This window comes from Tiliqua scincoides, chromosome 4 (assembly GCF_035046505.1).
Source record: "Tiliqua scincoides isolate rTilSci1 chromosome 4, rTilSci1.hap2, whole genome shotgun sequence".
In the NCBI taxonomy this organism is placed as follows: Eukaryota; Metazoa; Chordata; class Lepidosauria; order Squamata; family Scincidae; genus Tiliqua; species Tiliqua scincoides.
This window is the reverse complement of record NC_089824.1, coordinates 29,830,088-29,847,448: the sequence shown is the minus strand read 5'-3', so window position 1 is coordinate 29,847,448 and position 17,361 is coordinate 29,830,088. Positions and strand designations below refer to the sequence as shown.

Below are 17,361 nucleotides of genomic sequence, written 5' to 3'. Positions count from 1 at the left end.
GGAGCTCGGTATCAGTGGTGAGTCAAATCAGTGGATACCAAGGTTCCACCTCTGTTTGGATATGAATAGGATTGTGTTATTTGCACTGACAAATAGAAAATGGCCATGGTAATGCTACCAAGTGACAAAAGTAGCCAGTTAAAAGTACAGATCTCCCCAAGTGCAGCCACGTACCACGTTGGAAGCAAGTTTAATATACTAAAAATATAGAAATGAATGGGAACTTACTTGAAATAGGCTTGTGACCCACCTAATGGCTCCTGACCACAGTTTGAGAAACAGTGGCCTAAGCCGGGGTATCAAACATAAGGCCTGGGGGTCGGATGTGACCTGCAGAAGCTCTTAATGTGGCCCTTGGGCTCTCAGTTGCTGAGCAGTGCTCAGGTGTCACTGCTGAAAGGGCAGCCTCCATAATAATTGGGCTCCCCCATATCTTGAAAATATTTGTCTATTTTCTGTCATGACTCATTTGTAGCTAATGAGTTTCAGAGTGAGGAAAAGGTCCTTATTTCTTGTTATAACCTGTGCTTAATGACATTACTTCCTGCCTAATGACATCACTTCTGACCCTCAGCAGGCATCATGAATGCTAGTCAGCCCACTGTAAGAAATGAGTTTGACAACCCTGCTCTAAGCCATTTTCAGCCACTGGGCTGTGGCACACTGGTGTGCTGCGAGTGGTGCATAGGTGTGCCACAGGAATTAGGGGGAAGGTCATTTATTAGTAAGGTCCTTGGGGGACTTGAGCCCCCCACCAACATAGCACGGTGTGCCTTGTCAACTGTGAAAAACCTGCTGGTGTGCCTTGACAATTTTAGTGCCTTGTTAGTGTGCCATGAGATAGACAAGGTAGAAAATTGCTCGTCTAAGCCATTTGAAACCATTAGGCCGGGGCACACTGATGTGCTGCGAGTGGTCCACAGGTGTGCCACTGGAACTGGGGGGAAGGTCATTTATTAGTAAGGCCATTGGGAGCATGGTGTACCTTGTCACTCATCACAACACAGGTGCTGTGCCTTGACCATTTTCTTGCCTTGTCAGTGTGCCGTGACATGGAAATGGTTGGAAATGGCGGGTCTGAGATGAGAACTGAATGGGAAAACAGACTATAAGTACTTCAAATATATTTTATTTGAAACATCCTATGTATGTAGGTGCGGCCTTTCCAGCAGCTCAAATGCTTTCCAGCTTTCCTTCCTGGGCAGGGGGTAGGAAGGCCCTGTAGGAACATGAAGGAACCACTTTCCTCAGTGAGCTCACAAAAGACCAGTTGCTTCCCCCTCAGACCCCGCAAGGCCTTTCTTGGTGGGCCGCTGTGAGATTGGTGGGCCGCTGTGAGATACAGGAAGCTGGACTAGATGGGCCTATGGCCTGATCCAGTGGGGCTGTTCTTATGTTCTTATGGGCTGCCTCATCACTGCAGCTGCAGCGAGCTATTCTGTTCCCTCCTCGTTGCCCCACCTCTTCATAGTCGCGTCTCATCCAATCACAGCTTGCCTCTCCCCCCGCCCCTCAGAGCTTTCTGCGCTTCGCTTTTCTCTGCTCGCAACCATCCTGCTTCCGGCTTCCGTAGTGTACCGCCGTTACCATGACCACAAGCGGCCTTACAGGAAGGAGACCTCGCTTTGCCGTTTCCGTGACGACCGGAGGAGGCCTTGTTTTGCGTCGCGCTGTTTCTATGGGGCTTCCGAAGCCTGCCGCCCTCCGTGGCCGGAGGGCGAAGAGACATGCCGGAGTGGCCGCTGCTCCGTGCGCTGCGCGGGGGACCTGGCACTCGCTCGCTGTCCCTGGACGCGCGGCGGCTCCGCCACCTGCCCCGCGGCTTGGGCTACATGAAGGGCCTGGAGAGTCTGAGCCTGCGGGGCAACAGGCTGCGCCGCCTGCCCCCGGACGTGCAGGCGCTGACGCGGGTGAGGCGGCGCTGGAGGCCGCGGACCTGTCCACGCTCACCTGGGAGGAACCCCACTGACTCTAATGGAACTTCCTCCTGAGTAGACATGCCTGGACGGGGCTCTGAGGCTGCCATCCATCCTATCCACACTTACCTGGGGGTAAGCCCCATTGACGCCAATGGGACTTACTCCTGAGTAGCCATGCGGAGGACTGGGCTCTGAGGCTGCCGTCCTAACCACACTTACCTGGGAGTGATCCCCATTGACTGTACTGGGACTTACTCCTGAGTAGACATGCCTTGGGCTGGGCTCTGAGGCTGCAGTTAACTCTGAGTAAGCCCCATTGACTATAATGGTACTTACGTTTGAGTAAACATGCATAGAATCAGTCTCTCTCTCAGTCTCTGCCAGAAAGGACATTGGCACCTTTGTTCTCTCCCTGCACCTGTGCCTTTAAACAGCAGCCTCACATGGCCTTGTTTATACCTGTTAGAATTTTCTTTGCAGGGAACTCGAGTGATAAGATAAGTAAGCTTAACTTACTTATTTGTAAAATTTGTGATCCAGACTAATGTAATGTTGCCTTTGTGAGGACCAATCAACAAGTAGCAAAGTGTCCACAACAATCCTTAAAATCCCATTGGATTCTTCTTTATCAGTTTAGAGATGGTAAGCAAAAGAAGGGGGGAATATTGAGGACATACTGTAGAGTAGTGGTCTTCATCCTTTTAATTTATTTATATAAATAAAGCATGAAACTGGAGACCCTACAATCAATCCTGCACCCCCTCCCATGACCCTATCCACCCCCCCATCACAGCTCACTCCCCACCCTTGTAATGCCCTCCCAGCACTGTTCACTATAACCAAATATACTTATTAGAGACAACAGAAAAAAATTTCTTTACTCAGCATGTGGTTGGTCTGTGGAACTCCTTGCCACAGGATGTGGTGATGGCATCTGGCCTGGATGCCTTTAAAATCGGATTGAACAAGTTTCTGGAGGAAAAATCCATTACGGGTTACAAGCCATAATGTGTATATGCAACCTCCTGATTTTAGAAATGGGCTATGTCAGGATGCCAGATGCAAGGGATGCAGACCAGGATGCAGGTCTCTTGTTATCTGGTGTGCTCCCTGGGTCATTTGGTGGGCCACTGTGAGATACAGGAAGCTGGACTAGATGGGCCTATGGCCTGATCCAGTGGGGCTGTTCTTATGTTCTTAAATTAACATGAAGCCTGGCACTAGTGAAAGCTCTTTCAGCACAGTTCCTAAGAACCTGAGCAGGATTGAGGCACAATCTCCTGGTATGTGAAGGGGTACACCAGATGTTTCTCCCCTTACCTGGTGGTGCTGTACTCCAGTGGTCTTCAACCTTTTTCATTCTCATAAGTTGCTATGACCCCACAACTGTGGCTTCATGACCCCGTTGGGGTCCCGACCCCAAGGATGAAGAACGCTGATGTAGAGCTCTCAACAGGAAAATCAAAAGATGGTGTTCAGGAAGAGATGCTGGAGCCTGTGTGATTCAGGTTTGCTTTGAAGATTGGAAGGCATTTATTAGAGCAGTGCTTCTCAAACTGTGGGTCAGGACCCACTAGGTGGGTCATGAGACAATTTCAGGTGGGTCCCCTTTCATTTCAATATTTTATTTTTAATATATTAGACTTGATGCTACCATGATATGTGACTACATTTGGGGAAATGTTATAGACCTGTACTTGTAACAAGCTATGCATATTCTTTTAACAATGATAGTAAAGGAAACTTACTCCTGGGTAAGTGTGAGCAGGATTGCAGCCTAGAATAGTTTTCCTGCTTGATGATGTCACTTCCGGTCATGAAATCACTTCTGGTGGGTCCCAACAGATTCTCATTCTGTCCCCCTGGGTCCCGGTGCTCAATGTGTGAGGACCACTGTATTAGAGACTTTCTGTTTTCAGAATATGTTGGGTGAGAGGTGTCAACCAACCTTTGCTTGCTTCTTCGGTCTGAGCAGCCCCTGTCTATGTATTAGAACTGTCTCACACCCTTTAGAAGCAGATTCAAATCTGCATGAGAGGCTCCTGAATGGCATCTTTTGATCTGACAAACTGCAGACTGCTGGGAACCCTACAACATATCCCTATTATTCCTATGCCCTCTTTTGCTGTCAGTTTAAACCTGATATAGAATTTGAAAGCTTGCTACTTGACAGCTTGTTACTTTTTGGTTGATCTGAATACAAGTATTACTCTATTTCAGAGTATAGATTTTTCTAATAGAAAAATACAGTGACCTACAACTTTGCCTTTATGTGTGTATTTACGTATATGCTCATGTGCTTGCCTGCTGCTGTTAAAGGCATGGGGGCAGAGGAAAAGGTGGCAATCCTAGTCAAATTTCATACTAAAAATCATAGTTTATTAATTTGGAATACTTAATGCAGGACAAGCACCACTCATTCCTTTATCCTAATTCGGTTTGGAATTTTCAGTCTGCATTGCTGAATGCATTGTGGGGTTGCTAGAAACCACTCTAGAAAATGAAGACCTTCCTGCTTTGATTCTGAGATGCAGCTGTTCCTAATAAGCAATGTATATGACCTCTCAAACTGTGAGCTGGCATAAGATAGGATCTTTAAATAAGAGGCACTGGCTAATTCTGTAAACAAGTTGGAGTTTCCAATATTTGGGCATCACAGTGCAGCTTTTTGAACAGATCTAGATATGACCACAATTTTCCTTTGCAATAAAGTTTTAGTTCAAATCAAATTTTAGACCATATATAATTATAAAGAAAAGATGCTGCTATTTTAATGGCTGTAAATACAGGGGCACAAGCCAACTAAAGATGAAGACTTAAGTTTCAGTGATCTCCACTAGAGAAATTTAAGTAGCAATCCTATGTACATTTACATGAGAGTAAGCTTCATTGAATGTAATGGGTTTAGTGTGTCTGACTAAACCCTCATAGAATTATGCTGTTAGATATGTGCTTGGCTCTCCCAGTGGAATCAATGACTTTTAAAGTGCCTAACTGGACTTTAGGCCATATTTTCTGGGTTTTTAAAATCTGATTAAATTTGGATGATTTAGAGCTGAATCAAGCAGAAAGCACTGACTAGAACAGCTGGATGGAGGTGGGAGGACTAGTCATCTACACCTTTCAATCTAAGTCTCTGTTTAATGGTTCATAAAAGTGGTTATGGAACTTTTTATGACACTCTGAATCTTGGCAGAGCTATAATTCATCCTGGGACTAATATGCACTTTTTAAAACAACATTTTTAAACATGTTCTGGTGAAACTCAAATTACTTAAAAATACATTCACAAAGCCCTGTAACTGTGACAAGAAAGTGTGTATTTTTCCATGATTGTAAAATATTTCTACTTCATGCTGGAAACAGTGCTGTTGAAAATGCTGGCTGTGCCATAATGCATAATTACTTTGAGAAATGCTCTGCCAGCCCCTTTTCTGAGGTATCATGTTTTCTTCCTGGCCCTTGGTGGACTGATGTGTAGCAGCATTTGGTTCTCCCAGCTTCTCTAATGCATGTTTTGGGAGACTAAAGACACTTACCTCATTATTCTCACATAAAGGGAGCTTCAAAAGCAGGATTCCAGGATCTACTATTTAAGGGGGGAAAAAATCTCAGTGGGCATCTCACCTTTAGGCACTTACTATAGCTCTTTGGATCCTATTTGAAAGGCAAAAAAAAAAAAAAAAAGTAAATCTAGTCCAACTGATTTTCTACAGTTTGCTTAAGCAACTGAAACCATAGAATGTTAAAGACAAAAAGCATGTGCACTACAGAAGACTACTTGTTTGCAGAGAAGAGAGATGCACATAACTTGAGCAAGCAAGCCAAACCACATTCTGCTGCAGAAAACAAATCCCAGGGCTAACAACCCAATGTGAAATGGCAGAAAAGGTCCAGATAATGGCTTGGTTTCAAAGAACTGTTTGCTGAAGAACATTCATGTGTACTGCTCTATATACTCTTGCACAAGAGGAAGATTTCTCATAGGGAAGAACCACAATATACTGGCGATTGTGTTATATAGTATGAGAAACATTGTGAATGTGGAAGTTACAGGTTGTAGCATATAACCTCTAGCGGGCCATAGAAGTTTTTTTTTTTTTAAGTTTGTACAAACTTTATGTACAACTTTATGTACATCTGCTTATGCAGATGGGAAAACTTTCAGATTTAGGGGTACTTTTCTCATGTAAAGCTCTTATATTAAGTCAGAAAAGCCTTTCTGTGAGCAGCAGAGGCTTTTGGAGGGCATCTTTGGATCCAAGTCCTAAGACATGCTCTGTAGAAAAGTCATTCAGCATACCTTTCCCAATGAAATTCCATACTACCCAACACCTACTTCTAGTTATGGCACTTCCAGATTTTTCAGAAGTAACTGAAATCTCAAGTCCTCAACTTTTTTGGGATATCAGTAGCCAAACTTCAGGTTTGTGTTTGAATGCTTGAGAAAGGAATCCAGTTAGTTCTTTGGTCTTACAGATTTGTTACAATCATTCTAAATGTGAAAATCAGATAGAATAGAAACTAAATGGGGTATCGTAACAGATACATTAAAGCATTTACTTAAAAATGAAATGTTCTGTTGCGTTCCTGAATGACATCAGTTTAAAAAATAGTATTTCATGATAATACTAGTTCATTAGTATTTTGTAGTAATGGTAAATTGATCTTACATAATTTCAATTTAATCAAATATCTGTTCACAGTTGACAGTACTAAATTTGGGAAACAATATTTTTGAGGAGGTTCCAGAACAGGTGAAATACCTTAAATCTCTGAAGAAGCTTTATTTGTTTGGAAACAAGGTCACCAGAATATCACCTGAAACATTTGGTAAGAATATATTGTATGCTGCCCAAAATCTAATACTGAGTGTACAGTGTTTTTTTGGCATATACGTAGGGCCATTATAAAGAGCGCAATTATAACTCCTACCTGAACCGGCGCAGCCATCCCTGTGGTGGCTCAGAGTGTCACATTTCTGGGTGGGGGAGGGTGCAATGGAGCTGGTTCAGGCCCAGGAGGGGGTGGGATTGACAGAGGAGGCCTCAGCCATATCCTAACCCCCCTCCCTGTCTGCCCAGCATTATGCCTGGCTTCCCTGATTTATACCCACTAAATAGCTGGTGCTAATCCAAGAAGAGGTTGGGGCTTTACTTAGGGTAAGAGAAAATATATCCCCTTACACTGAATAGACCTCCAGCCACCTCCTAACCATGTGGTCTGGCTGTGCTGGTTCAGGTTAGGATTGGGCTGCCTATTAAATCTAATTTGATTAATCAGTCACTTGAGATTACCACACAAATCTGTGCTTGTTTATTTGGAAATAAATCCCACTGTTTTTAGTGGGCAGTCATGTGGAAGATGACAGGTGCAATTAATTCATCAATTAAGTAACAAATTTATTTCTATTTGTTAAACAGAAGTAAAATCTTTTTTTTTTTTTTAAAAAAAAGACTTTGTTTTAATGTGATGCATGAATGTATTTAAACAGGTGCTATTTTTGTTTTTTAGAAAAAAATAATTTTACCTTTCTTCCCCAGAGGCGGATGAATGTCTCCTTTTAAATGGTGACTGCAATTTATCGTTTTCTAAGTACTGATATTTAAAAAAATGTTTAAAAATCTACCTCATTAATTGAGCAAGCTTTCTAGTTGGCCAAAAGGTTCTGGTCAATTAATCTAACAAATTAAACATTGCCACCCTACATATATAGTATATCAATTTGGCAGAGTACTTAAATTAGAAAAAATATTTTGTAAATTGAGCAGTTTCCATATCTGTTCCCCCTTCTTAATAAGGGGTTGGATCTAGACACTGTGGATCCAAGAATGGAATCTTTGACATCCTTTTGAGTGTCATATCATCATGCCATATCACAAATTGCTTTTCAAACTTCAGAGTCAATTTGAAAAGGAGCTTATGATATGCCATGAGTACCTCTCACTCAGAATGAAGGTCAAAGATTTTATTGGGAATGCCCAAGCATATATTTGACTCCAGGCCGAAATGTACAACTTATGCAGGTAATTATGACAGTCGAGGGCAGCAATCTGAATCCATTTTCTCTGCAGCTCTGCCATATTTGTGTGCATATATTTTGCTGTTCCTTGTTGGATTTGTGAGCCTTTTGCTTTCTATCATTTAAGCAGTAGTTGCTCAAAATAAAGTATTGTCTAACCTAATATGTGCCACTTAACAGTTTCTTCTAATTGAAAGTACTAATTAGTACGAGTTACTAATTAGTTACTTTCATAAGAAGTACTTTCATAAGAAGTACTTATTTCATAAGTAGTACTTCATAAGAAGTACTTAGTACAAGTTACTAATTAGTTACTTTCATAAGAAGTACTTTCATAAGAAGTTTCATAAGAAGAAAGTAGTTACTTTCATAAGAAGTACTAATCAGCTAGTACAGTGGTTCTCAAACTGGTGGGTCGCGAACCACCAGTTTGTGTAAAGGTTCCCCCATCCCTTTAAGGGGTGGGGGAAGGGTAGAGGCAGGGAAGCAATCCCCAGGATCGCGTCCATTGGGGGGGCGAGGGGGGCTGCTTGTGACTTACTTTCAGAAGGCAGGGCTTCAGGAGATATGGGGAACCCTGCGCAGTGCTCCCCAGGCTTGGAACTTTCACTGAAAGTGGGCTCAAAGTGCCTCCTACAAAACGGAAGTGCTTTGCGCCCTCTTTCTCTGAATGTTCCAAGCCTCAGGGAGCGCTGTGCAGGGCTCCCCGCACCTCCTGCAGCCTGCTGCAGCCCTGCCTTCCCCCACTTAGCAGCATGATCCTGGGGATTGCGTCACTGCCCTAGCCCCTCCCCCACAAAGACTTACTGAGGGAGTAAAGCTCCCTCAGAGTTTGAGAACCACTGAGCTAGTATAATACTGTACAAAGATACACTAAATAAGACAACCTTGTTCATCTTTTGTATCGCAGCTATAGATCTAAGTACAGTGGTGCCTCGCATAACGAAATTAATCCGTTCCGAGAGTCCTTTCGTTATGCGAGTTTTTCGTTTTGCGAAGCGCGTTTTCCCATAGGAATGCATTGAAATTTAATTAATGCGTTCCTATGGGCAAGAAAAGTCAGAACAAAGTCAAATTTGGTTTACAAAGTGTTTATTAAGTGCTCTTTAAAGGCATACATACTGTACAGAGGATTTCAAAAACGGGGGGGGGGATGCTGAGTGGGGAGCTTGAAGGCTGTAATCCTGTGCACACTTTCCTGGGAGTAAGCACAATGGGACTTACTTCTGAGGAGACACGCACAGGATTGTGCTCTAAGCTGGGGAGGACACAGCAGCTGCACTCAATTGCTTGCTTTTGCCGTGATCATGGGGGGAAACGTGAAGGAAATGGGGCAGTGAGAGGGTGAATGAGCGATGGGGGGATGCTGAGTGGGGAGTTTGAAGGCTGTAATCCTGTGCACACTTTCCTGGGAGCAAGCTGACATGAAGATCCTCCCCTTACTAGGGTGGACGGGATCATAAAGGGACATGAAGATCCGCCCCTTACTAGGGTGGACGGGATCATAAAGGGACATGAAGATCTGCCCCTTACTAGGGTGGACGGGATCATAAAGGGACATGAAGATCCGCCTCTTACTAGGGTGGACGGGATCATAAAGGGACATGAAGATCCGCCCCTTACTAGGGTGGACGGGATCATAAAGTGACATGAAGATCCGCCCCTTACTAGGGTGAACGGGATCATAAAGTGACATGAAGATCCGCCCCTTGCTAGGGTGGACAGGATCATAAAGGGACATGAAGATCCCCCCCCCCTTAAGACAAACCAGGACAATAATAAAAAAAATTCGTTATGTGAGTTACCAAACTTCGCACACCGCTTTCGTTCTGCGGGTTTTTCGCTGCGCGGGGCATTCGTTATGCGAGGTACCACTGTATATAATATTTATTTTTATACTGTAAAAACCTGTCAGGCCATTGTACTTTCTTTTCTAAATGAAAGTTGACCAGACATTAGGTGGTGTTGTTGGCTGGTCAGAAGTCCCGTTTTCTTGCTTTCTGACCATATGATTTCAAAACAAGCCCTATCGCATATCTTCCACTGTTTTGTCTAGTTTGACCCCCAGTCATGCGTTACTGCCTTGTATTGGTTGTCCAGTGCAAGGTGGAAGATATTGGTGAACTCTGTGCTGATTCTGATTAATACAAGCATTGCTTGCAATGCCTGCTTTTTCTGGATGTGATTGAACTTATACCTCTATTTGCAAAGCAGACATCTCACCTAAGAGGACCTTAGACCAGCATCTTTTGTCCATGGACATTTTCAGAACTTGGAGACACACAGCTCTATTCTTAATCTTAATTGGATGGAGCTGTAGAAGTTCGCTGTCTGTATGGTAAAACATTCAGCTAATTTTCATATATGAGTTTTGATTGGCACAATACAGTACTGTACAAACAAATCTCTGTTTGAAACATAGGATATTCACCCATTTTATATTGTTGTTAATTTTTAAAAAATGAGTAATGACGAAAAAGTAGCATATATGAAAGCGTAGCAACGCAAGATCCAATAGAACATTTAAGGCAAATTAAAAAATGCATAATGAAGTCTATAGAGAAAATATACTTTATCTTAAAGTTGTGTTTCTTTATAGACGGATTGCAGAATTTAGTACTTCTCAATCTGAACAACAACCAGCTTAGCTTTCTTCCTCCAGAGATACACAGGTAATTTTGATTACTGTATGACTCAGGTGTTACCTGAACTGGCTGCTATACAATTTAATAACCATTATATTTATCTGGACCGAAGACATCACATTAACTATGTCTTTTGTAACTACCTTCAAACTAGTTGACTAATCTTCAAATATAAATTAAACTATAGAATTGGTTGTGGTGGAAAGACCTATGACGTTTTTCAAAAATTCTCAAATTAAATGACTGCATATAAATGCAACTGTTATCCTGTACATGCCCAATCTCATCTGATCTCGGAAGCTAAGCAGGGTCAGGCATGGTTAGTACTTGGATGGGAGACCGCCTGGGAATACCGGCTGCTGTAGGCTTATACCATAGTCTTTCGAGACTGAAGGTTGCCAACCAAATGCATGTGTAGAAATGCATACATCAGTGGTTCCCCAACTTTTTAGCACTGGGACCCACTTTTTAAGACCACATTATTGCAGCGATTTTCAACCAGTGTGCCATGGCACACTGATGTTCCACAAATGGTCTGCAGGTGTGCCACAGGAATTTGGGGGAGTGTCATTTATTACTAGGGCCACTGGAGAATATTGGCTCCCCACCAGCAGCATGGTGTGCCTTGACAATTTTAGCCCTTGTCAGTGTGCCCGGAGATGAAAAAGGTTGAAAATAGCTGCTCTATCAGGATCTGCTTAGCTTTATGAAACTTAAAACAAAAATTCACTTTATCAGCTGCTCAAGCCTCTGTTTTTATCCTTTTTGCTGTGGTTGAGATCACCTTCTGGAGCGTTTATTGAGCTCCACGTTCATTGGATTGGGACCATTCTGATTGCCTTGCCTTTGATAAAAGCAGAAGTCTTTGATGAGAGCAGAGGCACAGTTGTCTACCCAGGTGTAAGTGTGCATGTGTGGCTTAGGCCCAAATCCTAACCCACTTTCCAGCACTGGCATAGATGTGCCAATGGAACATGTGCTGCATCCTGCAGTTGGGGGGCACTCACGGAGGCTTCTCAAAGTAAGGGAATGTTTGTTTCCTTACCTAGGAGCTGCATTGCCCTTATGTTGATGCTGAAAAATGGATTAGGATTGCACCCATAGTTTAGCATTCTGTAGGGCTCAATACATTTTCCTTGTCAGCTTGGAGAGGGAACTTCCTTCTTGAGAGGTTGTTGGGGCCTATGTTCATTGGATCCATTCTGTTCCAACCAGTTGCGTTCCCCTTGGCATGCCCTTTGAAGTGAACTGAGGCATGGTTGCCTACTTGCTAGTAAATGCGCACATGCTGCTCCATTGTGGTTTCCATAGGGCTCAGTACATTTTCCTTGTCAGCTGTTAACTTGTCAGTCTTGTGACCCATCAAAATTTGGGTCACAATCCATTGACGGGTCCCAGCACACAGTTTTGGAACTATTGGCATATATCATTGTCTAACAATTGCGCAATTTTCCCAAACTGTTTGTACAAGTATACCCTCTAGTATAAGTGTAAATGTAACACTTTTCTTTCTTGAAAAATGGCAAAACTATAAAAGAGATTGGTAGTATTACAAAAAGTAACTCTTTCCATATAACGAACACAAATTCATGACAGCATTTCTTAATCTAAGGAACTAGAAAACAAAAACATCTCCCTCCTCTCTTTTCCTTTTACTCCCCTTCCCTTATGTGCTTTTGTGTTCTTACAGACCAATCCTACTGGGCTGCTATATTGCCAGAACTCATGTTCCAGCAATGCAGCTTGCTTTATGGTTGTCACAAAAGGTGAAATACCTTTCATCACAACTGGACCACCACCACAAGCCTCAAGTGGTAGCATGCCAGTGGCCCATCAGGGAGCCCTAGTGCTTGTAAGGGGGAGGAATGGGATGGAGATTGGAACAGAGAGGGGGTGGATTGAGGTTGGGAAGGGGGCAATATTAGTGACAGTAGCCAATATCCTATAGGATAGGTTCCCCCTTCCTGGGTACGCTTGGACTAAGATCCATTTGGGACAGCAAAGGCTTATCCCCAAGCAAGGGAACAAATATTGCCTTACCCAGAGGAGACCTCTGGAACTGACCGTCTGCAAAATGCTGTTCCAGTGTCATTGCTGCATCTGTAGGAGAGGATTTAGTTAGGATTGGACAGTTTATAAGCCTGAGAGCAGGGCCTGTATATCATTGTTTTTATTAATGTGAGCCACTTCAAAAGGCAACCATGGAAATAAAATGTAACATAGTAAAATAAAAGATTTTATTTGCTTTATGGTCTAGTTGTGCCTAAGATGTTTACGTCAGCAGCAGTAAAACAAAAAACTGCCAGCCATGCAGTACACCCCATTTTTGCATAAGATTTGCAAGCCAAACCATGAATACTACTGTACTGCCCAAATAGTGCTCAGCAAATTTGAATTCTCAAATGTTTACATTCAAGCATGCAAAATTACATATTCAGGTACCATGTTTTGCAGTATTGCATGCTTTGAGCAGTGGTTCTCAAACTGGTGGGTCGCCAGGAGGCTATGTATCCAGCATAGAATAGGGGCCAAAAGCAGCTCTGCCAGAGGCAAGGGGAAACTTTTCCCCTTACCTTCGGGCAAGAAGGTGGTGCAAATCCAAGGAGAGCATAGCAGCTTAAAGTCGCCCCTAACTCCCTGGGAACGGGAGTTGGAACATGTTTAACTGCTGGATCCCAGCCCTGCCTCCCGCTTCCCACCCTCCCCCTACCCAAGAATGCCCCCTCCCCCTCCCTGCCCCCTCCCCATCTACCTCAGAGCTTCCGTCGGAGCAGAGGCTTGTTCCAGCCTCCGCGCGCTGGCCTAGCCGACTCCCAAGGAGTCTTTATGGCACATTTGTGACCCTCCTGGGCTGGTGCAAGGGACTTGCGCCGGCCCAAGCCTGGGTCAGGATTGCGCCCTAACGGTCCAATCCTATACAACTTTCCAGTACCGATGCATCTGTGTCAATGGGGCTTGTGCGGCATCCTACTGTTGGGGGGAATCACAGGGGCATCCTCAAGGTAAGGGAATGCTTGTTGTCTTACATCAGGGCTGCATGTGGCTGCATCAGCGCTGGAAGGTTGGTTAGGATTGGACCCTAAATTAATCCTATAGCTTTCAGGGCTTCTGTACATTTATTATGCTACATGAGAGGCCTATCCAGATGAATTAACACGGTCTTTCCTTTATAATAATTAAAATCTGTCTATATTCAAACATATGAGGCCACAATTATTGGATAAACACACAAAAGCAATATAGTTTTGGAGGCCATAACAGTGATGTTCTTTGTTTCTTCCACAGGCTTGAAAATCTTGAATGTGTGAGTTTAGATAATAACCAACTGCAGTGCATTCCCAAGGAGTTTTGTTGTCTCAGAAAACTGCGTGAACTCTATTTGTCCCACAATTCCATCACTGCACTTCCTCAAGAGATTGGAAACCTGATAAAACTCAAGGTCTTGATTTTATCAAGAAATCAAATAGAAGAGCTCCCTCATGTGAGTGGCTGGGGCTGGACCACTATGAGCCCAAGTGAAGCAGTTGCCCTAGGGAACATATTGGGGGGGGCTTCCATCTCTGCCCACCTACTTGCCTCTACTGTTCCTCCTCCTACTTCCACTCTGTGGATTGGAAGTGGAAGAAAGGGAAAGAAAAAAGAAAATGTGGCGGGAAGGAGAGTGCTGAGTAAGAACATTGGGAAATCAGAGTAGAAGAGGCTAACAAATAATCAGTAAGGTTTCCACTAAACTGTGCAGTTGTGCAGTTTGAAACCAAACTGTGCAGCATGAGACTTGGCAACCCAGAAGTTCAATGGTGACGCATGATGTCATCACAGATTGTTCAGAGATGTTGCAACATAGTCACAACACTGCATAGCAAGAGAAGGAGTCTGTGGACCAGTGTGGTGGACCCCTTATGGGAACATAGAGCATTGGGTAATGATGTGCATTTGGCATGCTGCCTCAGGTGTCATGAGATCTTGGGCTGGCCCTATGAGTAGAAGTGTACCTTGGAAAACAACCTGTTCTTGAAGATCATATGTTGACTGTCAAAGGGTATTTTTAAATGTTTTGTCATCTATTAGGTGCAATTTTAACAATACACTTTATTATTCAGTTTAGGCATGGTATTGATAAAAATAAGTGTGCGTTCCAATGATGGGAATAGCAAACTCACAGAAGATCACCTGCTCCCTTGAAAGCCATGTTTTTTTATTTATATACGTTGGCCTCCAACCTAATGTCTCAATCAACTTTCAGAGGCTTACCCCTGTTCTATTGTTTCTATTTTATATTTCACCTCTTGGAAGCTAAAGTTACACTACCTATATTGTAAGAGAAACAGAAATAAGCAACTGAGTAATACAGTATATGCTAGTGGTTCCCAAACTGTGAGTTGTGGCTCCCCAGGGAGCCATGGAAGCCAGCCAGGGGAGTTGCGAAATCCATGCAAAAAACCGCCCTATACAATAAATAGGATTGTAGCCCTAACGGGGAGCTGTGGCCAGTGGCCCAGTAGGTCAAGAAAGCTGCCAGTGAAAGACCTTTGTGTAGCTGAGGGTAATGAAACTAGAGGACTAAAAGTCACAGACAGGGAAATACCAGGATATAAGTGCAGGAAGAGGAGAGAGAGAGAGAGAGAGAGAGAGGTTGACTAACAGCATAGGAAGAAATAAAATAATGAATATGTAAGCCTTTTTGGTGGTGCTGTTTTGTTTTGCCACTAAAGGCCACTTCATGTATTTCACAGCACCAAATATGTATTTTCTACCACAAGTTTGTGCTGACTTGGCTAACTGGTCCCCGTACCCATTTTAAACACATCATTTAGTGTGCTTGCCACATACATGTTGGTTGTGATGTTTTTTTTGTTTTTGTACTTGTTCAAAGCAGCTGAGGAATATTAGATGGACTTTAGACAATGTTGTGCCAATGTTTGATTTATATATTTAGTTCCATGCAGAAGCCAATAAACAAAATTTCACATAAAAAGTTCAAAGTATTACTGGAAAAGAAAGTGTTGAACAAACACAGCTGTGAAAGCTCTGCAGCTGGGTTATTTCTTGTTGCTGCTACTGAAATTACTCTCAGTTACCTCAAAACTTTAAAGTATTACCAGGATATGCTAAAAATCCCATATTTGTTCCACTGAATGTTCAAGAATATGCAAACAATTAGGTATGGCAGACAGAGACCTGTGGTAGTTTTCAAACTGGAAATAGTGTTTAAATGAGAAGTGACCATTAGAGGTGACATGAGAGGAGAGTTGAAGATTATAAGGTCACACAATACCTGAGGAAGATAATTCCCCTAAATTGCTGACTTGCGGCCCAATCCTATCCAATTTTGCAGTGCCAGTGCAACTGTGCCAACAGGGCATGCACTGCATCTTCTGGTGGGGTGGCACTCATTGAGACCTCCTCAAGGTATGGGAACATTTGTTTCCTTACCTTGGCGCTGCATTGCGACTGCACTGGTTCTGGAAAGTTGGATAGGATTGGACCCTTGGATGCCTACTAGATTTTGCAGAAAGCACCTGCAGTTGCTGCTGCCTCCTGAGCATGACCATAGAAACACCAACAACCTTCTGCATTGGAGGATGTTTTAAACATCATTTTTGAATATATTTACCCTCTTCTACAGCTCAATCCTATGCACCGGGGCAGCCACAAGGAGCAGCAGCGCCAAAATGGCAGACATTCATCCTGTGGACCCAGGGCAGGCACCAGAGTCTCCTTGGGGTAAGGGAACGTTCATTCCCTTACTGTGGGTAAAGCCCCAGCAGTCCCAACGGGTCTCCTCAGACCTGTGCCAGAAATTTAGCAGAACTGGAGGCCCAAGTAGGGCTCCGCAGACTGGGAGGGGTATAGGATTCGGCAGCAGAATTTGCTGCCATCTCTGCCCCTCTCTGGCCTGATCCTTCCCTCCTCTACCCAGTTCCACCTTCCCCCCGCCCTGAAAAGCTGCTCCAACAGCTGGGGGAGAAACCACCAGCTGCTTCTGTGGCGGGTCCTCCTGGTGCTGTGTGTTGAGCGCCAGTAGTAAAGCGTCTTATAGCGCTTTTATAACACCTGGTACAAGCACACCACTGACGCTGGGCTCCATTGGATTGGGTCCCTAATCCCCCAAAGATCTGCCTCAAAAAATCCTTTTTTTAAAAGAATTTGAGCCCCTTGGGGACAGAGTTATTACTCATAGGTAACTAAATAGTGTAAGCTGTCATGAACAGGTAAAAGGGAAGGTGAAAGACAGGATATAACTACTGTACCTGAAATGAATAGTAAATAGTGTGTTGGTGCTTGTGGGCATAAAAACCTGAGAATTTATTTAAGCAACACTATTGATCTTCACCATATAGTGGTCAGTGCTGAAAAGATTCTGACATTACAATTGATGAAGAATAAAAGTGGTTGGGTGGCAGTGAAATATGCTACCTCTTGCTCCGGATGGGAACTGTGTTATTTTAAAATCTATGTAGGGCTACATTGAGGCATGGTACGTCTAGCATGCTTATAACATGGAATCGGTTCAGATATAATCCTAGTTCATTGAGCAAGGGTCTTGGACCAGTGTGCTACCCTCTCTTCTTTATGGGAGGAGGAGATTAAGATCTTCCTATTGTGGTTTGTAACACAGTTTTCTGTTTTATCCAAATTTGAGAAACGGGTTTATACAAACCATAGTTAATAAGCCAGGATATCAAATTAGGATACTTCCTGATTTACGGCCCAGTCCTAACTAGTTTTCTAGTATCAGTGCAGCTATGCCAGTGGGGTATGTGCTGCATCCTGC

General features: G+C 43.4%; 1 protein-coding gene across 3 annotated transcripts in view; it reads left to right on the top strand.

The window, feature by feature from the left end:
- The first annotated feature begins 1,657 nt into the window (after nt 1-1,657).
- Nucleotides 1,658-17,361, top strand: part of LRRC69 (leucine rich repeat containing 69) — a 32,826-nt gene continuing 17,122 nt past the window's right edge. For all 3 annotated transcript variants that reach the window (XM_066624793.1, XM_066624792.1, XM_066624791.1), the window contains exons 1-4: nt 1,658-1,910; nt 6,626-6,752; nt 10,541-10,613; nt 13,872-14,067. In XM_066624793.1, the coding sequence (XP_066480890.1) occupies nt 1,728-1,910; nt 6,626-6,752; nt 10,541-10,613; nt 13,872-14,067 (579 nt within the window). In that variant the 5' untranslated portion in view covers nt 1,658-1,727. The remainder of the gene's footprint in view (nt 1,911-6,625; nt 6,753-10,540; nt 10,614-13,871; nt 14,068-17,361) is intronic.